Source organism: Notothenia rossii (genome assembly GCF_949606895.1).
Source record: "Notothenia rossii genome assembly, chromosome: 3".
NCBI lineage: Eukaryota > Metazoa > Chordata > Actinopteri > Perciformes > Nototheniidae > Notothenia > Notothenia rossii.
In genome coordinates, this window is record NC_136901.1 from 66,552,460 (window position 1) to 66,568,125 (window position 15,666).

General features: G+C 44.5%; 1 protein-coding gene across 1 annotated transcript in view; it reads right to left on the reverse strand.

Moving 5' to 3' along the window:
* Nucleotides 1-1,096: 1,096 nt before the first annotated feature.
* Nucleotides 1,097-15,666, reverse strand: part of gpc4 (glypican 4) — a 31,803-nt gene continuing 17,233 nt past the window's right edge. The window contains exons 2-9 of the mRNA XM_079669072.1: nt 11,824-11,982; nt 6,094-6,491; nt 5,682-5,847; nt 4,743-4,873; nt 4,513-4,659; nt 4,299-4,423; nt 4,038-4,210; nt 1,097-3,947 (exon numbers count right to left, since the gene is read on the reverse strand). Of these exons, the coding sequence (XP_079525198.1) occupies nt 3,724-3,947; nt 4,038-4,210; nt 4,299-4,423; nt 4,513-4,659; nt 4,743-4,873; nt 5,682-5,847; nt 6,094-6,491; nt 11,824-11,982 (1,523 nt within the window). The 3' untranslated portion in view covers nt 1,097-3,723. The remainder of the gene's footprint in view (nt 3,948-4,037; nt 4,211-4,298; nt 4,424-4,512; nt 4,660-4,742; nt 4,874-5,681; nt 5,848-6,093; nt 6,492-11,823; nt 11,983-15,666) is intronic.

The window sequence follows — 15,666 nt, forward strand, 5'->3', positions numbered from 1 at the left end:
TAAGTCGCTTTGGATAAAAGCGTCTAACAAGTAACATATGTAATAATGTAATGTTCCAGTGTGACACACGGCCAAAACGCAGAGACGCGAGGCGACGCAACAGTCGTACACGAGGTCCGTCTGTGTCAGTTTTTTGTTGTCAGATTGTTGTGTCCGGGCCTTTACATGTAATGTTATATTACTTACTATATTATTATTTTTGACTGAGTATTTAAAAACAATGACTTACTATCTCTTTATTTTCACAGAGTAGCTATTTCAGAATCCACTAGCCAGCGCTGCAGCTCCAGCAACAAGCCACCTTTATTTAGGGTGAAGTGCAGAGAAGGGTCAGGTGGAGTTGAGAACTGCAGAGAGAAGCTGCTCTGTAAGGGCAACATTTACTTCACCTGCCAGACAGCAGCAGGGTGAACGGGCTGGGGCAGCAGTTGGTATTGACCTAATAACATCAACATGTATAAAATATCTCACATGTTTGCCAGAATTTACAGCACGATCATAAACATTGTGCAATTGTGCATATAGTTGAGGGGCTGTAAGGTATGAGAGACAGCGTCTGGAAACACACTGGACACGTATGGTCGACTGAAAGAAAAGTGAGCTGCTGGAGTCCTTTCACACGAGGGATGATCAGGAAATAGCTTAATACCTTAAGTGATCATTGAATAATTATTTAATGGAATGCAATGTGTGATTTTTACTATCTTAATTGGATATACTGTACATCTGCAAATGTAACTTGTCAAAAAATATAGTCAATGCAAGGAAAAAATACAGAAACAAAAAAGAATTCCCTTTTATAAGCCATTTGTTCCACAATATTTGACCACATTTAAGAGACCGAAACCATATAAATGTAAATAATGTTGGCTGTTGTGTTTGTCTTGATTAAAAAGTGATGTGTATAGTGAAACTCCCTAACACAACCAAGTCAATTGGTAAAGGCTTCACTGTATTCCTGAAAAGAAAAAAACACAAAACCAGCATCTTTAATCATCTCTATTTAGACAGAAAAACATAAACTGACTGCTTTTTTGTGACTCTTACCTGTCCCTGTGGACATTTAGAGAAAAAAGAACGAGACCATTCACAACAGTTTAAATATTGGCAGTCTTTATTTTAACAAGACTAAGAAATGTTGTTTAATATACATTTTCTCTTACAATTGAACATCTATCTCATCTTGTTTTAACATAACATTTAGGAGATACTCTGACAAGTAAAAATCTGGTGTACTGTTACGGCCTCTTTTAGAGACATCTAAACCGGCTGTTCTTTATTTACACTTTTTTTTTTATTCTTCTCAGTCAGTCAGTCATTTAGAAAATGAGTCCTTTCTGTTCTTGTGGGCCGAGGGCTGATGGAAGGCTTTCGATACCGACTGCTCTGCGGATCGAATGAACAACATCCAGCAGCCGGACCAACTCTCGCCTACTGGAACATGTTGCTGCCCTGGCCCGCAAGCACAGACATTTACCATCGTAACCGCGACTCTGACTCTCAGAAAGTCGGGTTTCTTCACACTCGACACAACTTCCTCCACATGACGTGAACACATGCATAAGCCCTGCTAGAAATGTAGGTGCAAACAAAACAAAAAAACTGGTGACGGGCGGAGGTAACCAAGTTGCGGAACTCAGCGTATCTTTCTTTTTAAATTAAGGCTTCTGTATTTTTTACTTGGGTTGCTTAGCCGTTTTCTCAAAGTCCAATTTTTTTTATAACGATGTCCTTGTTGATTAAATTAGTGACATCACTTCACTGCTTTTTGAAAGAAAATGTCATGTAAGTTTTACAATCAACCTGTCAATTTCAAAGCTTAAAGAGGCACAAGCATTATTCACCATCTGTAACTGCGGGACATCTTTTCAGTTTTTACAAAATGCATATTCAGAGCCCCCAAATCCAATCTAATCAATTAGAAATCAATTATTTTCACCTAGTTCTTGCATATCGAAACATGAATACTGTATTTTGGATCATCTATGTCAGTTCTAAAAGCATGTTTTGCAATGACGTTAAAATACATGCATAAGTTACTATACACAACTCAAGGCAGCATCATTTTAAAGATGAAATAGCAACTTGTCATCAAATTAAAAAGGTATAAAAAAACAATCTTGTGTTGTGCTGGTCAGCTGTTAACATCCTCAAGATATGGAATCCGAGCAGAGAAAAAAACAAACATATACATTATATTTTTTTTACCTCAAGAAGTTGCTGATAATGTACCAAGTATAAAAAAAAGAAAAGATCAGGCACCATACATTGCATTCAATTTGGTAGCACTTGTGACAATACTTCAACATTCCACCTGCAGTAGAAATTATGAGGATAGGTCGATCAAATTAGTCCGTTTATACCCACGCACGCCGCTAAAGAGGCACGAGTGAGTATTATGGAACGGGGGATGTTGGCTGACAGTAAAAAAAAACGAGCACCAAAGAAAAGGTGCACACTGACTGAAAGTGCCCCCGATATCTGTGCACATCGTCCTCTTCCACCACCTAAAAAACTAGCAGTAAAATCCACTGTAGTACCTAATATATATCTTCATACCAAAAATAGCTAAACATTACAACACCTCTTCAACATAAAACCCTGTATTAAAAGTATCTTTTTCTTGATTTCATTTGATCAAAGCAGTCTTTTGTTTCTCTTCTCTAGTTTTAATGTGAACATACGTGTCGCTGCCTTTCTCTTGTCATACAATAAGACTGTATAGAGTCAGATCCTCCCGCGCTGACCTGAGCTTTACAGTACCAAAAAAAATGGGCTTTCAGGACTTGTCAGCTTTTGCCTTCTCTAGGGTTAATGCCAGGAGGAGTCGTCCTCCTCCTTCCACGCCAGCTACCTTTCACCGACTCTATCAGACACTTTCGACTCACTAGCTTGCGTTGACGATGAGAGCATGCATGAGGTATGACCCTACGGTTGAACTGTTTACGCTGAGGAAACAAATGAAGGAAATGAAAAGTTGTTGTAATGCTCAAAACAGGCTGCACTTTAGGCTTGCTCCCAAAATACTCTTCTAGAAAATGATTCCATCCCCGGGTCAAACATAAATACCTGTGATGTCACTTCTATCGCTGTATTTCTGAGAATTTACTTAACCGTCTCTCCAAAGCAAACAAACGCTTGGACTTTTCTTCAGTTGAGGCTTGTAAATGACACACACTTTGACAGTATGCGTATCTAATGATTGTTTTTTAATTGTTGATTTATAAAATCAGATGATTTGTTGATCTCCGAATAAATGAAAGAAAGAGCATGCTCAGAAATATGAAGATATGTCGCACCACAGGCACTCCATGTTTAACCAAACATCTGGCTCTACTAAGATATCCGATGGCAATCATTGAAGAAGGCACACAAGTGTATATGAGATTAATTTGCCAAAACAAGTATATGATGTCTGTATGTTGCACGCAGAACCATAGTGGAGCTCCGAAAGAGCCATAAGAAGGTTTATCTGGGGGTAAAAAGGGGGAAAAGGTGTATCTCTTGGGAGGAAATTTTGCTGTACACTGATGTCCTTAAAAACATACAAACAAATAATTAAAAGTGAAGTTATTGTAATATTAAGAAGAGTCTTTCCCCCCCCCAAATGGCGGACAGTCCAAGGTCCTGAAGGCAGTCTTTTTTTTAAAGTCTTTCTGACAGTTTTCTCCTTTGCTCCGTCATTTCCTGGTCGTTTCTCTTCCTCTTCCTGCCCAGCCAGTTTTATCTCAAGTGGGGAACGAGCAGGGCCAGGGCCAGCCCGCAGAGCGCCAGCGCCATGCCCCCCTGGGAGGCCACGCCCCCGTTTGATCTATCTTTGGCCAACACAGGAACCTGGGGTTTGCCAGGGTTCGGCGGAGTGGAGAAGTAGATGTCGTCCTCGTTGCATGATGGAGAGTCAGAGTTGCAACCGCTACCGCTCCCCTCATCTCCACTGGTTTCCTCGTCTAGAAAAAATAAAAAGAGACCAGGGTCAGATTTGTTCAACTGGGGAATAACGTCATAGAGAAATAAATGGTGAAGTAAACCCTCCTCACCATTATCGACAGAGATGTCATTGCCGCTGTGTGCAGCCTTAAGCCAGGTGGTCATTTCCTTCAAAGCTGCGATCTGACTGCGGATCACAGTGTCCGGCTTTGTAATGTCAACCTCCACGTCAGGGTTTAATCCCTGATTGGCCAGTCCGTTGGCGATGACAACTGATTCGTACCTGTGTAGAGTAAGAGTCAATATTAGTCAAGATGTTGGATTATGTTACCTAAAATACAGCAACATTTTGATTCAGTGTGTTTTCGTACCTGCTTTTTGCTGTTCCGTTCCAGCACTCGTCCCCGGGTTCGATCCTCTCGCCTGCACACACCGTCTCCGGCAGCGTGGACCAGAACTTCTTTGCGTGTTTCAGCTTCTTCTTCACGTCAGTTGTCTGAGAAAAAGAAAGAAACATGTCAGACAGTTTACTTAAAGCTAAGCAACAGTTTTGGGGTCGTGCTTTGGGTTGTTTGTCGTCCGTACCAATCGATCTAAACTGGTCCCGGCGGCGGTGGTTGGCCTGGCGTCGGGACTGTAAGGGCGGAAGCGTCCGTTAAAGCCGGTGTCTTTGATGGAGCGTTTGGAACGGAAGGCCACGCTTGGTTTAGGCTGCCCACATCCTTGAAAAACCTGTGATAAATAAAATAAACTTAGTGGAAATGATCTCCTCATTTTCTTGTCTTTCTTTTTAAACACAGTGAAATGATACCTACTTTCTGCGACACCTGCATGCTGTTCTCCTGCATGTTCATGATTGCCTCAGAAATCTTAACGTCGATGGGATCCATGACGGACTCGAAGTTAAAGGGGCCCTCGAGTCTCTCGGCCAGACTGAGCATGGCGTCTGAAAACCAGAACAGGAGAAATTAAATTAAAAAAGAGAAAAGGACATTTAGTCATTCTTCAAACAAGGATGATGTAACAAGAAGCTGCCACTAGGGGGAAGCACACGCCAGAGAGAAGGAGATATTAAGGTGATAAAGAGCCCTCAGATTGTGGCAGAGTAGTAGGAGGCAGCAGAAACCAGACGACTGCACAAATTCAGGTATCGCTGGTTCATAATCCAGGAAACATCACGCAGGCCTGTCATGTGGAATAAATATAATACATCCACAGAGAGTGGATACGCCACCCTGAGTGTAATGAAACTGATCAGTGTGTGTTTACACAACACAGGCGCTGCATTCATCCTGTGGGTCACAACATGTACACCTCCCTCTTCTCCCCGCACTGATACGAGACGGTAAAGAATGAGGGACGTGTTTGTACATGATTATATTTTACAGTAAACACCGTGTTGCTAGGTTGAAAATGCTCTTGCTTAAGTAGAGTGCAAAAATTACACTTGGGGAAAAAAAATGATACATCTCTTATCTAATTAGCCCAGATCCATCACGCCACCAATCCCCATCATGTCATACTGGTGTTATGCCCACAGGGGGACAGAGGGGTGCATGTTTAGATAAGGCTGAAGAAGATTAGATCACACTTTAATGATTCTACGGTGATATACAAGCGCTGCAATGGCAACTTGTAAAAGGAACTCAGTAGCAGGGAGTTGTATAAATACACTTTGGTGCCAAATCAAATAGCAGGGCGCACTCTGGGGCGGGTTAGTCTAATAACGGCTGCAGGAGTGACCCTTGACTTACCGAGGAAATTGTTCCATTCGGTGTCCAAGTCGGCCTGGTTGGCCAAACAGCCGCGCAGCACGTTCAGACAGTAGTTCTGGCAGGGCTTCAGCGCCACTTGGCCCGAGCAGTAGGGACAGTACAACATCTTCATGGCGGCTCGCACACAGCTGGGAGACGCGCTGACCTAGAGAGGGCAGGTGGCAGTTAGCATGCTGTTATCATCTCACCACAGCGAGAACACCCGTCCAGCACAATCCTGGAAAAACATACCATATCAGAGCAGTCTGTGCTTTGTTATCTGAGACTGCAATGGAACTACTAATGGTTTTTTCCAAGATATGAAGTTAGAAACACACAAAAAAAAAAGGGCACTTTCTGGAAAAACTTGTCCGGTATCAGGTTGACTGCTTCACAAGCACCTCTAACTTACCGTGGAAACTTTGTTGACCACGTCAGGCATGAGCGTCAGGCCCTTCACAAAGGTACGCGCGGCGACGAATGCGCGCGTCAGCTGAATGCGGAGTTTGCGCGGCACGTCTCCGAAGGGCTGCAGCTGCTCCGTGTGCCGGCTGACGCACTCCATGTAGGCGTCGCTGAACTCGTACTGCACGTTGACCAGCCGGAACATCCTCTCCAGGAGGTCGGCCCAGAAGTCGGAAAGCATGGAGTCCAGGTTGACAGCGGCGCCGCCCGACACGTAGTACCTGGTCAGCGCCTCGAAGAAGTTCTTGAACAGCTCGGCGTTCTGCACGTACATCATTCCGTACGTCCGCACGAACATGTTGTGCAGCGACAGCTCTGCGTTTTTCAGAAGCTCACGGAAAAACTCTGGAGAAAAGACAGAGGAGGGGAGGGGGGGTTATTGAGAAGACCAAATGCTGAGGCTGCCAATAGAACAATAACATTTTCCATTGTTAACATTTCTTGTCTGTCTACAGGGTGGGATCTTTGCTGAAGATGTTACAAAGGAATTTGTTTGATGGATACCATATTGCTACAGAGACTGATTTGATCAATCTTTAACTCAATGCCTTCTTCTGATTTGACTTGTTTGGTCAAAGTGAATTCACACTTTGGGGGTTTTCCATTACAAAACATGAGGAACCACAAGCATATTGTGAGGTTTTCATCAAGTCATTGCAATATCCAGATTCCAGCTTCACCGCAGTTTATACAAATAAATAAACCATGGCTGTTGTCAGACAGCCAAAAGTTAAATTTTGCGAACACAAGGCCATCTAAAGATCAGGACACCTCACTCTTTGGCTTTATTCATGCGCTGCTGCCACCAGTTTAAGTAACGGTTATTCCACTTCACCTGTGTCCATGTCCTGACACTTTGAGTAGCTCAACAGAAACAGCTTAAGCATAAAATCTTTGATAAAAAGGCAAAGGAATGTATAGCGGGGAGGGGGACGGTTGGAAAATGGGGAGATGAGAGTGTTTGGGGGTGAAAGGTGGAGCCGGAGCATCTCTGTCATGCTGAACGAGGCTCTGTTGCCATTCAGCGGAGACGTCTCTCCACATCAAGCCGCTTCAAACTGACCACCATCAATGGCATTTTTCTGTTGTCACATTCCATTCGCTCTCCTTTCTCCCGGCTTGTCTTGGGACTGTCCTTCAGAGGCATTTTCAATAGGATTACTGAATAATGCGGCCCCCACCCATCCCCTCCCGTATGTGGACCTGTACCCCCCCATCCAGCCCTGCATCTCCCTCCCTCCGCTGCTTTCACTTCATCAGTTCCTTCAGAGAGCTCTCTTCACTAGAGACAGGGAACAATGACCTACTTCATCCTGAGGAATGTCCATCACCCCCCTCGCCGCCTTCCCACCCCCAATAATCCAGGCCCCCCCTTCTCTCACGGACACCATCCACCCCCCCAACTTTCTTAATCTGTACAAAATGAGAATTCCTCGGAGTCTCTGAAAAATGCAGGCATTCACTCATCTCCATTTTATCCTCTCTACGTCTGCTCCCGTGTCCCCGCTGCAGATTCTCTGGGTGCCCTCTGCTTGGCTTTGAAATGTAAAGTTCCCATGCTCTCTCAGAGGACACACACACACACACACACACACACACACACACACACACACACACACACACACCCACCCCCCCCCCACCCCCCCCTTGTGTTTGTGAGGGCGGGTTAAGTTGAGGGCTTTTTTAACTCCAAATCCCCACTGTGTCGCCAAGGATACCGGAAACATTGCAGCCCCCTCCATTTACCTCCCCGCCATCATTGCCCCCCCCCCCCCCCGCACAACCAACACGCACGCATACACACACAAAGCCAGGGGAGAGGGCACCAAGTTCCACGATCCATTGACAGAGATTAAAACAAAAGGTTTCACCCCCCACCCCTGGAATGTCATAGTAGCCACAAGTTTAAAGTCAGTGAAAGGAGACGAAGGAGGAGGAGGAGGAGGAGGAGGAGGAGGAGGAGGAGGAGGAGGAGGAGGAGGAAGAGGAGGATGAGGCACGGAGCAGGAGGAGGAAGAGGCATGGAGCAGGAGGAGGAAGAGGCACGGAGCAGGAGGACAACCAGCAACTTCTCCATTTCCTTTCTGCAGTTTGTTCGAGCGGTAATGCCTATATGCTAAACAGATAAGCCCTGTAATGAGCTAGGACAAACCCACTGGTTAAAAAGATTGTAGCCTGTGCAGGGTGTGTGTGAGTGAGTGATGGCAGTATAAGGAGGAGGGGGGCTCTTTGGCTCAAGCAGAGGGTCTGAAGTATGAGCAGCATTACACAGGCATCTTGCATTGTCATTAAAAACAGTTTATGACGCGCAACCGTCTGCCAACGGGCGGAGGAGCCGAGAACTCCCTCAGGTTTTTTTCCATAAAAAAATGCGCCTGTCGCTCAGCCAAGGGTCTGAGAGAATGTGGGTGAAAGGTTACACTGGGGGAGAATGTAAACTGTTGCAAAAAAAGTAAGTATAGGAGGACAAGTCCTGGTTTCCTGTGAGTATTCCTCCTTCCCTTTTCTCCCTCCCCTCAGCCTGTCATCGTTTCCACATGTTGCCGAGAAAAGGCCCCAAATGATGAGCGATGATCTTAGGCTCAATCCATCACAGAGGAGCTGACCGATCTCCTCCCACTCCTCCCTCCTACTTCCTCCGAGGAGCTTCTCCCCCGCTCCCCCCCACCGTGTCCCTATAAACTCTGCTCCTCCCAATCCCCAGCCCAGGCAGTAATTGCATCCTATTTGTGCCAATTAGTCCCTGCGCTTCTCCCTTTTCTTATGGGATGGGATTCTGTCCCTCCTGCTGTTGGACTTTAGAGCTTCGGATGGATGTCTCTTGGGGTGTGTGTGTGTGTGTGTGTGTGTGTGTGTACGTGTGTGTACGTGTGTGTACGTGTGTGTGTGTGTGTGTGTGTGTGTGTGTGTGTGTGTGTGTGTGTGTGTGTGTCTGGAGACAAGGGGCCTTAATCCAAGTGCTTAAATCCCAGACATAGGCCCTGCTCTGCTGGAAGGGGTCAGTGCAACAGGACAGACAGGCGGAGGCCAGGACAAACACACAGAGGGAGTGGAGAACTATTTCAGGCCCTGGTCTTAATTGGCCATGACTCCCAGCTCCGGGCGCATGATGAGAGCCTGCCTAATTACATACACCACTTCCTGTTAGTGTGTGCGTGTTGTTGTTGTGTCTGCCTTAGTGTACAGATGCAGCTGTGTTTAAGTTCGTTGCACTTCTCGGGAACGATTAGCTTGCGTCATTGCCGTGAAAGTCCACCTCGGTAACAGCGATCCAATAAAGAACTTCCTGTGCTAGCTTCAGGGACAGGAAGTGTCTCCTTTAGGGTCTCCGTGTGACAACGGGAAAGAAAAGGAGGGCAACCCGAGCCTGTCACAGTATCCAGTGAGAGGGATGGTCTAATGGCCCAGGTGGAAGAGAGCACAGCAGGCTTTGTAAAGAGATACCACATCTAAAAGTACCTGCCTACAGTGATTTTGGGGGGGGGGGAAGAGTAGAAGGACTGCCTCGACTCAATAGCTGTTAAAGTTTTGTCCATTTCTATGTGTTCTTTGCTTGATTAAATGTTACATTTACAGCCACAATAAAAAAGAAATGTCAAAATAATGATGTTTCTTATATCAGTTACTCAAAATACAAATAAAAAAGACCCAGAACTACTTATTTTGACTTGCTATCTTCTCTGATGCTTAACAGTCAGACAGGAACACATCTATTATTAAATGTGCAGACAATAAGAACTTCACCATGCAGCCCCTGTAGACCAAGCGCAACGCGGCTACAAGACATGTTTCTGTCTGTCTTTCTTATTGTGCGTGTGCTGCTACGTTCTCAGAAGAAAAGACCACCCAGCAAGAAAAAGGTCAATTTGTACATTACATTTAATGAAAAGATATTGCCAATTTAAGTAGTTAGTTAAATTACTAATTTTGGGGAATGTAAATCTGAAATGATTATTAAATGAAAAAGCAAAGGAAAATCTACAAATATTTTCATATTCAAATCAAGACATTTTCTTTTCAAGTAGAAAATCACTTGTTTTAAACTAAATATTCACTGATGTGAATATTTTCAGGTTTTAGTTGTCTCTGTTAAATTACGATGAATATATTTGGGTTGAGGACGTTTGGCTATGGACATTTTTGATGTGTTATTTTCTTATATTTTGCTGTCATTTAAATAACAAAATTACATGAAAAAGAGACGAATGTGTTAGAAAGCAGCAAAGACAAAAGAAGAGTGTGGCAAGTGAAGACAAGATGTTAGATTGAAGTAATGCATACATTGGTCGACATGAACAGCCAGACTTTGTGCATGGTGGAAAGAGAAGGGATAGTTCTGAGGGCCAAGGAGAGGGTTTTTGGGAGCGTGGGGTATGAGATGGGACAAAGGGCAGTGCGAGGAGAGAAGAAGAAGAGGGGCGGGACGACTCGAGCAGCCACTGCATTCCGACACGTCACATTCCTGTTCACATCTGGCTGCAATACACACTCTCCTTGTTACTGACTATCCCTTGCTCCCTTTCACGGACACATAACATCTGAAGGTCTTTGACCCGCATTTGTACGCACAAAACACGAACATAACAAGCACAATGTATTAAAAAACCTTCAAATCCAACTATTTCTACACTTTTCTGTCCTTGTTTCCTTGAATGGCTGCGGCTGTGACACCGGTCTGGTGGCCGATGGTAGTCAAAGCTACCTCGGTGACTCAGCACTGACTCCCATGCTCTCCCACCCGCAGAAGACGGAAACCCGATCCCAATATTTACAGGCGTACACACATGTGCTCACACACAGAGAGGAACAGGAAGTACAGTGAAGACTAAATCTGAGGATGTGTGTGGTCCGTCTGGAAGCGTGTACGTCCCTCTGGAGAGAAGGGGAAGAGGGCGGTGAAGGGGGGCATGGAGGCCGGGGGGTGAGACGCTGAGAGACAGGTGGACGGGCCAACAGACACAGACAGACTGTCTCCGCTCGGGGCAGTGCACTGGCAGGTGGGGGCGTCCGTCACAAATCATGCAACACAAGTGCAGCTAAGTGGGAGACTGGCCAGCAGCAGCACAGTGCAGGAATGAGTCCTGAAAACTGGCCATGAGTTAGCAATTTTGGTTCCCTCATCTAAAAAAATGTAAATGACAGTTTTGGTAAGATGTCTGAAATTAGAGTATTTGTTAGGGAAAATATTTTCCTTGTTTGTTCAACGACAAACTACATCCAAAATTCCTTACTCTACTGGTGAATGTCAGAGGCTTTTTTAATGCGTCTTAAAAAAAGCAGTTGCAAACAAGTGACTAAATGAAACCACTAAATGAACATAAGTGGCTAACCTTAGCTTAGCAGTAGTGAGGTGAAGTAATGCAGTTATAGCCTAACAATAGCTTTTTACTTCAGGAGATTGCATTTACAATTAAAAAATCCTAAAAGTGGTATTAATATGTAGAGATTATCCTGCTTGACAGAACGTGTAATTAGCATAAACATGTGTTTGCCAGAGCAAAGAGCTTATTTTAGTTATAATCGAACATTTTATGAAAAAACCCCATTGCTTTTTGTTGAGGGAACCCTTATGATGCTCACTACGTCATCCTGCCCCACTCTGTGTTCGACACTGGCAGCACATTGTAGTCTGAAAAGTGGCTGGTGTGTGTTTGTTTGGCCGAGTGTGTTTGCTTACTGTCAAAGTGGTCGTGCCTCTGTCTGAAGGTGGATTGTAGGTTGGTGCTAAGCCTGGAGACGGGAGCTTTGATCTCCGTGTGGCTCTGCTGGCTCAGCTTCTCCTCCATCTCCACAGTGCAGCAGGAGAAACCCTGCGGACACACTTTCAACGGGGCTCCTGGAAGAGAAGAGGAGGGGACTCTTAAACTCTGTGATGAAGGAAACTGTCAACACGTTACATCAATACAGAAGATCGGTTTTGTTAGAATAAAACCCACTTATATCACAAAAGTGGGGATTTAATTCAAACAATATTCCAGAAGCTGTACACCTGTAAAGTGGCTTGAAATGTCTGAGGTTATTCATTAATGCCCAACTTAAGTGGATATTTAACTTGTTAGAAACACATTTTTATTGATCATTAACACCTTTCTTGCCTCTTTCTGGGATTAAACCTTTCAACCGCTGAGCAACAATTTCACCTCTCCCAGAATCAAACGCACCTTGGCTGTGAAAAGCCCCTTAACTGCACTTAAGTGGATTAATTGCAACACTCTGCTCAGAGCGGTGTTTAGCAGAGCCACTTTATAGAGCCCCACTCTTATCCTGGTTCTTCCCTGTCCTGATTGATAGTTCAGAGCTGTGGCTTTCTCTGAGTGCTGCGTCCGTCTAAAACACAGACTTTAAGAGGAAAGGATTAGCTCTTCTCCCCCTTTATGGGGAAGAAGGCCGACTCTAGCCATGTGAAAGTTGATGCAGATAAATGTTGAGAAAGGCATTTTTTTCTATAAAGAATCCACATGTTTTATTTCCATGTGATCTCAGACACCTGTCGATCCATTGTTGACGCTCTCTTTTTGAACGCTTGCTTTGTAAACAGCAGCAGTTCACCTGAAGGATGAAGTGTCGAGTCGCTGTTTTCTAAGTGGCCCTAAGATGCCAAAACAGGAGAGATGTGAAGTGTTTTCCTTTTTTGGAACTCCAGCGTTGTTGGACAAACGTAACATTTTTAAACAGATCTGCATTAGCGTGGGCTTGGAGCGGGCTCAGGATCTTAACACAGCCTACTCTGAGCCTTTGCTATTGTACAAATCTTAAGTGCTGTCTTTGATGGAACAGCGGCAGCCAAGTTTGTCAAAAGCAAGTTTTACATCCAATTAAAAAGGAGGTTCAGGGGAGGACGAATGCGAAGTCGCAGCTGCAATAATGTTTTATTTTAAACGTGGCTGTTGGAATCCAGAGAACACAGGGATCCTTTCAGCGCGTCCAGGCACCAACGGCATGTTCGGTTTTCCCCAACAGCTCAGCTCACTGACTCCAGGACTGTGTGCAGGTTACTGCTACTGACAGGGCGTCCATGTCACAAATTGACTGGAGCTTAACCTACAATTATTAAATTGCCTTCATTTATTTAACCCAGACTAATCAAAAGAGATGAAGCTCACTCTAGGCTATACATGGTATGTGCAGTCAAATCTGTTTTACATGATCACTGTATATGAAACCTTGAGGTGCATCAGCATTTTATTTTAAGCTACTCAAAGTTAAATAAACCTGCGTTTTCATTTTTATATTGAGGTTTTCTTCTGAACAATGGTGAACCGTTTTTAAAAAAAAACAAATAATTTAACAGTTTAGATCCGAGACTTTTCCTTTTAGTGACAACAACTACATGATATTTTATGTATTTTGTAAAGTTCATCGTCTTTTATCTCTTGTATTCCATCTTTTTTAACATTAAAATAAACTTCTCTTCCCTTTATTGCTTGTACTCTATATTTGGTTCAGGCTGTTATATGTCCTCTGGTTTGATCACCAGTACACGCCTGTGGGTTGTTCTGTTACCTACACTGCTTGTTGCCATGTTTAATATGTCACCATAGCAACCCGAGCCGTGTGGATTTTTTTCCTGGTGACATCTTGAGTTTGTTTTCATTCTTTTGGGGCACGTAACACAATTAGCTTTTGTGACTTCTGGTGTTTTACACATGGATTGCTCTTCATAGATGATGAGAGGGGGGGGGGGGTGTCTATATCAGGTTTCTTTTAAAAGTCTGACGTGTCCTGGTAAAAGAATGAAGCTAATCCCACTGCAATCTAGGTCTCCCTTTAACCCTTTCATTACCCATTCATCTGCATATTATTTTCTGGAATGATTGTTTGTTCCATTAAATGTCAGAAAATGTTGAAAAATCCAAGCTGATGTCTTTAAAAGGTCTTGTTTTGTAAGTCCAAAAGTCCCCTAAAAATAAGTTAAATTATATTAGAAACAGAAAAACGGAAAATCTCGTTATTTAAAAAGGCTGAAAAACGATTTCCTTCCCTTTTGCTTTAGTAAAATACCTAAACAGTGATTATTCTTTTTGTGATTGATTATTCGATTACTCGACTGAACATAGCAGCTCTAAGAACAACATATACCCTCTCAGATTGGCCTATCCACAATGGACATAAAACTGAGCACATACAAGTGTAGCTCCAATGTTGAGAAATTAACTGCAGGGTCAGAAGTGACTCATAGCAATACAATGATATAAACAGGGCACCAGAGGGAGGGATGCACCGTGGCGCCATAAAGTGGACCCCTTCGTCTGGGACCGAGTCCAAATAAGTCACTCCTTCTCTCCCAGCCTTCTCCCCAAACTCATCTCTCTCCCCCTCCGACCCTCACCCGCTCCACCGAACCCCCTTCTACACACACACACACACACAGAGTCGCACATACCCAGGCACAGTTGGCAGCCCCTACCTAAACATATTCACACATCACATCGCTGCTCAACACATGGCTCTTTGTACCAGCGTGATTGGAGGTACAGCAGGCAGCACACACACACACAGAGAGTGGACTTTTTAGGTGAAACAGCGCTCCAGTCTCTCCTCCAGCAGGGCCCCCTGCCTGCCCGCAGCACAGGCCTACAATCAAAAGGGCTGTATCCACATGGAAAATAGCCTTAGTTACCAAAGTACACAAATAAAAGTGAGATGGTCAATATTTCACAGGAATGTCTGCACAAATGTCACATTGTTATCTCAAAGGATTAAGTCTCGGAATACTGAAGATTCTTAGCTAATGCATACTTTGTGAAAACATTTTGGCAGCCAATTTCTCAAACCGCTGGGAGAAAAATGGCTGGAACACAAGAGAGCGAACAAGAACGGTTAGATCCTATAAAAATTATCATCACGCCGGACTTTGTGTGACACGTTTTCGCTGTTTCACAATGAGCCTCGTCAGTGGATGCACGGGTCCTTTTTCTACCATCCCTGGCATGAATAGTCTTTGTGTGATGGGTAGACTGGCTCTCTGTGGCCCTACAGATTTCCTTTAAGGGGGCCTCTCACTCCTCCAGCCTCCCAAGCACTTTAAGATGTAATAAGACACAGGGACAGAGCATTGTCAGAGTGTCGCTCAGGAGAGGAAAACTTCCATTTATGGTGGTCAAAACAAGAGAGCAACATCTTGTAAACAAACATGTGACTGTGTGTCATGGCATTCATCAGCTCTCCACATCTCCCTGCCTTCCCTTTGTGGGGAGACCATCACCCCCTTTTAAATGGCTCATAAAATAAGTCACTTCCCTTTGACATTGTCCTGCCTCTCGGACTCAGAGGAAGGATGGTGGGGGAGGTGAAAACGCCTCGTAGACAAAAAACAGATTAGACACCTCGCCGCCCCCTCTGCCTGCCATCATGTGCCTCTGAACCAGACAGACCTCAGGGTGCAATCCCCCCCCCGCCACCACCCTGCAGGCATAACCAGCGAGGTCAGGGGTTAACAGCCACTCCTCTGAGAGAGGTCCTGTCCTCTGACCCCCCCCCCCTGTCCAGCAGCCATCCCATCCACCACACACATTAACTC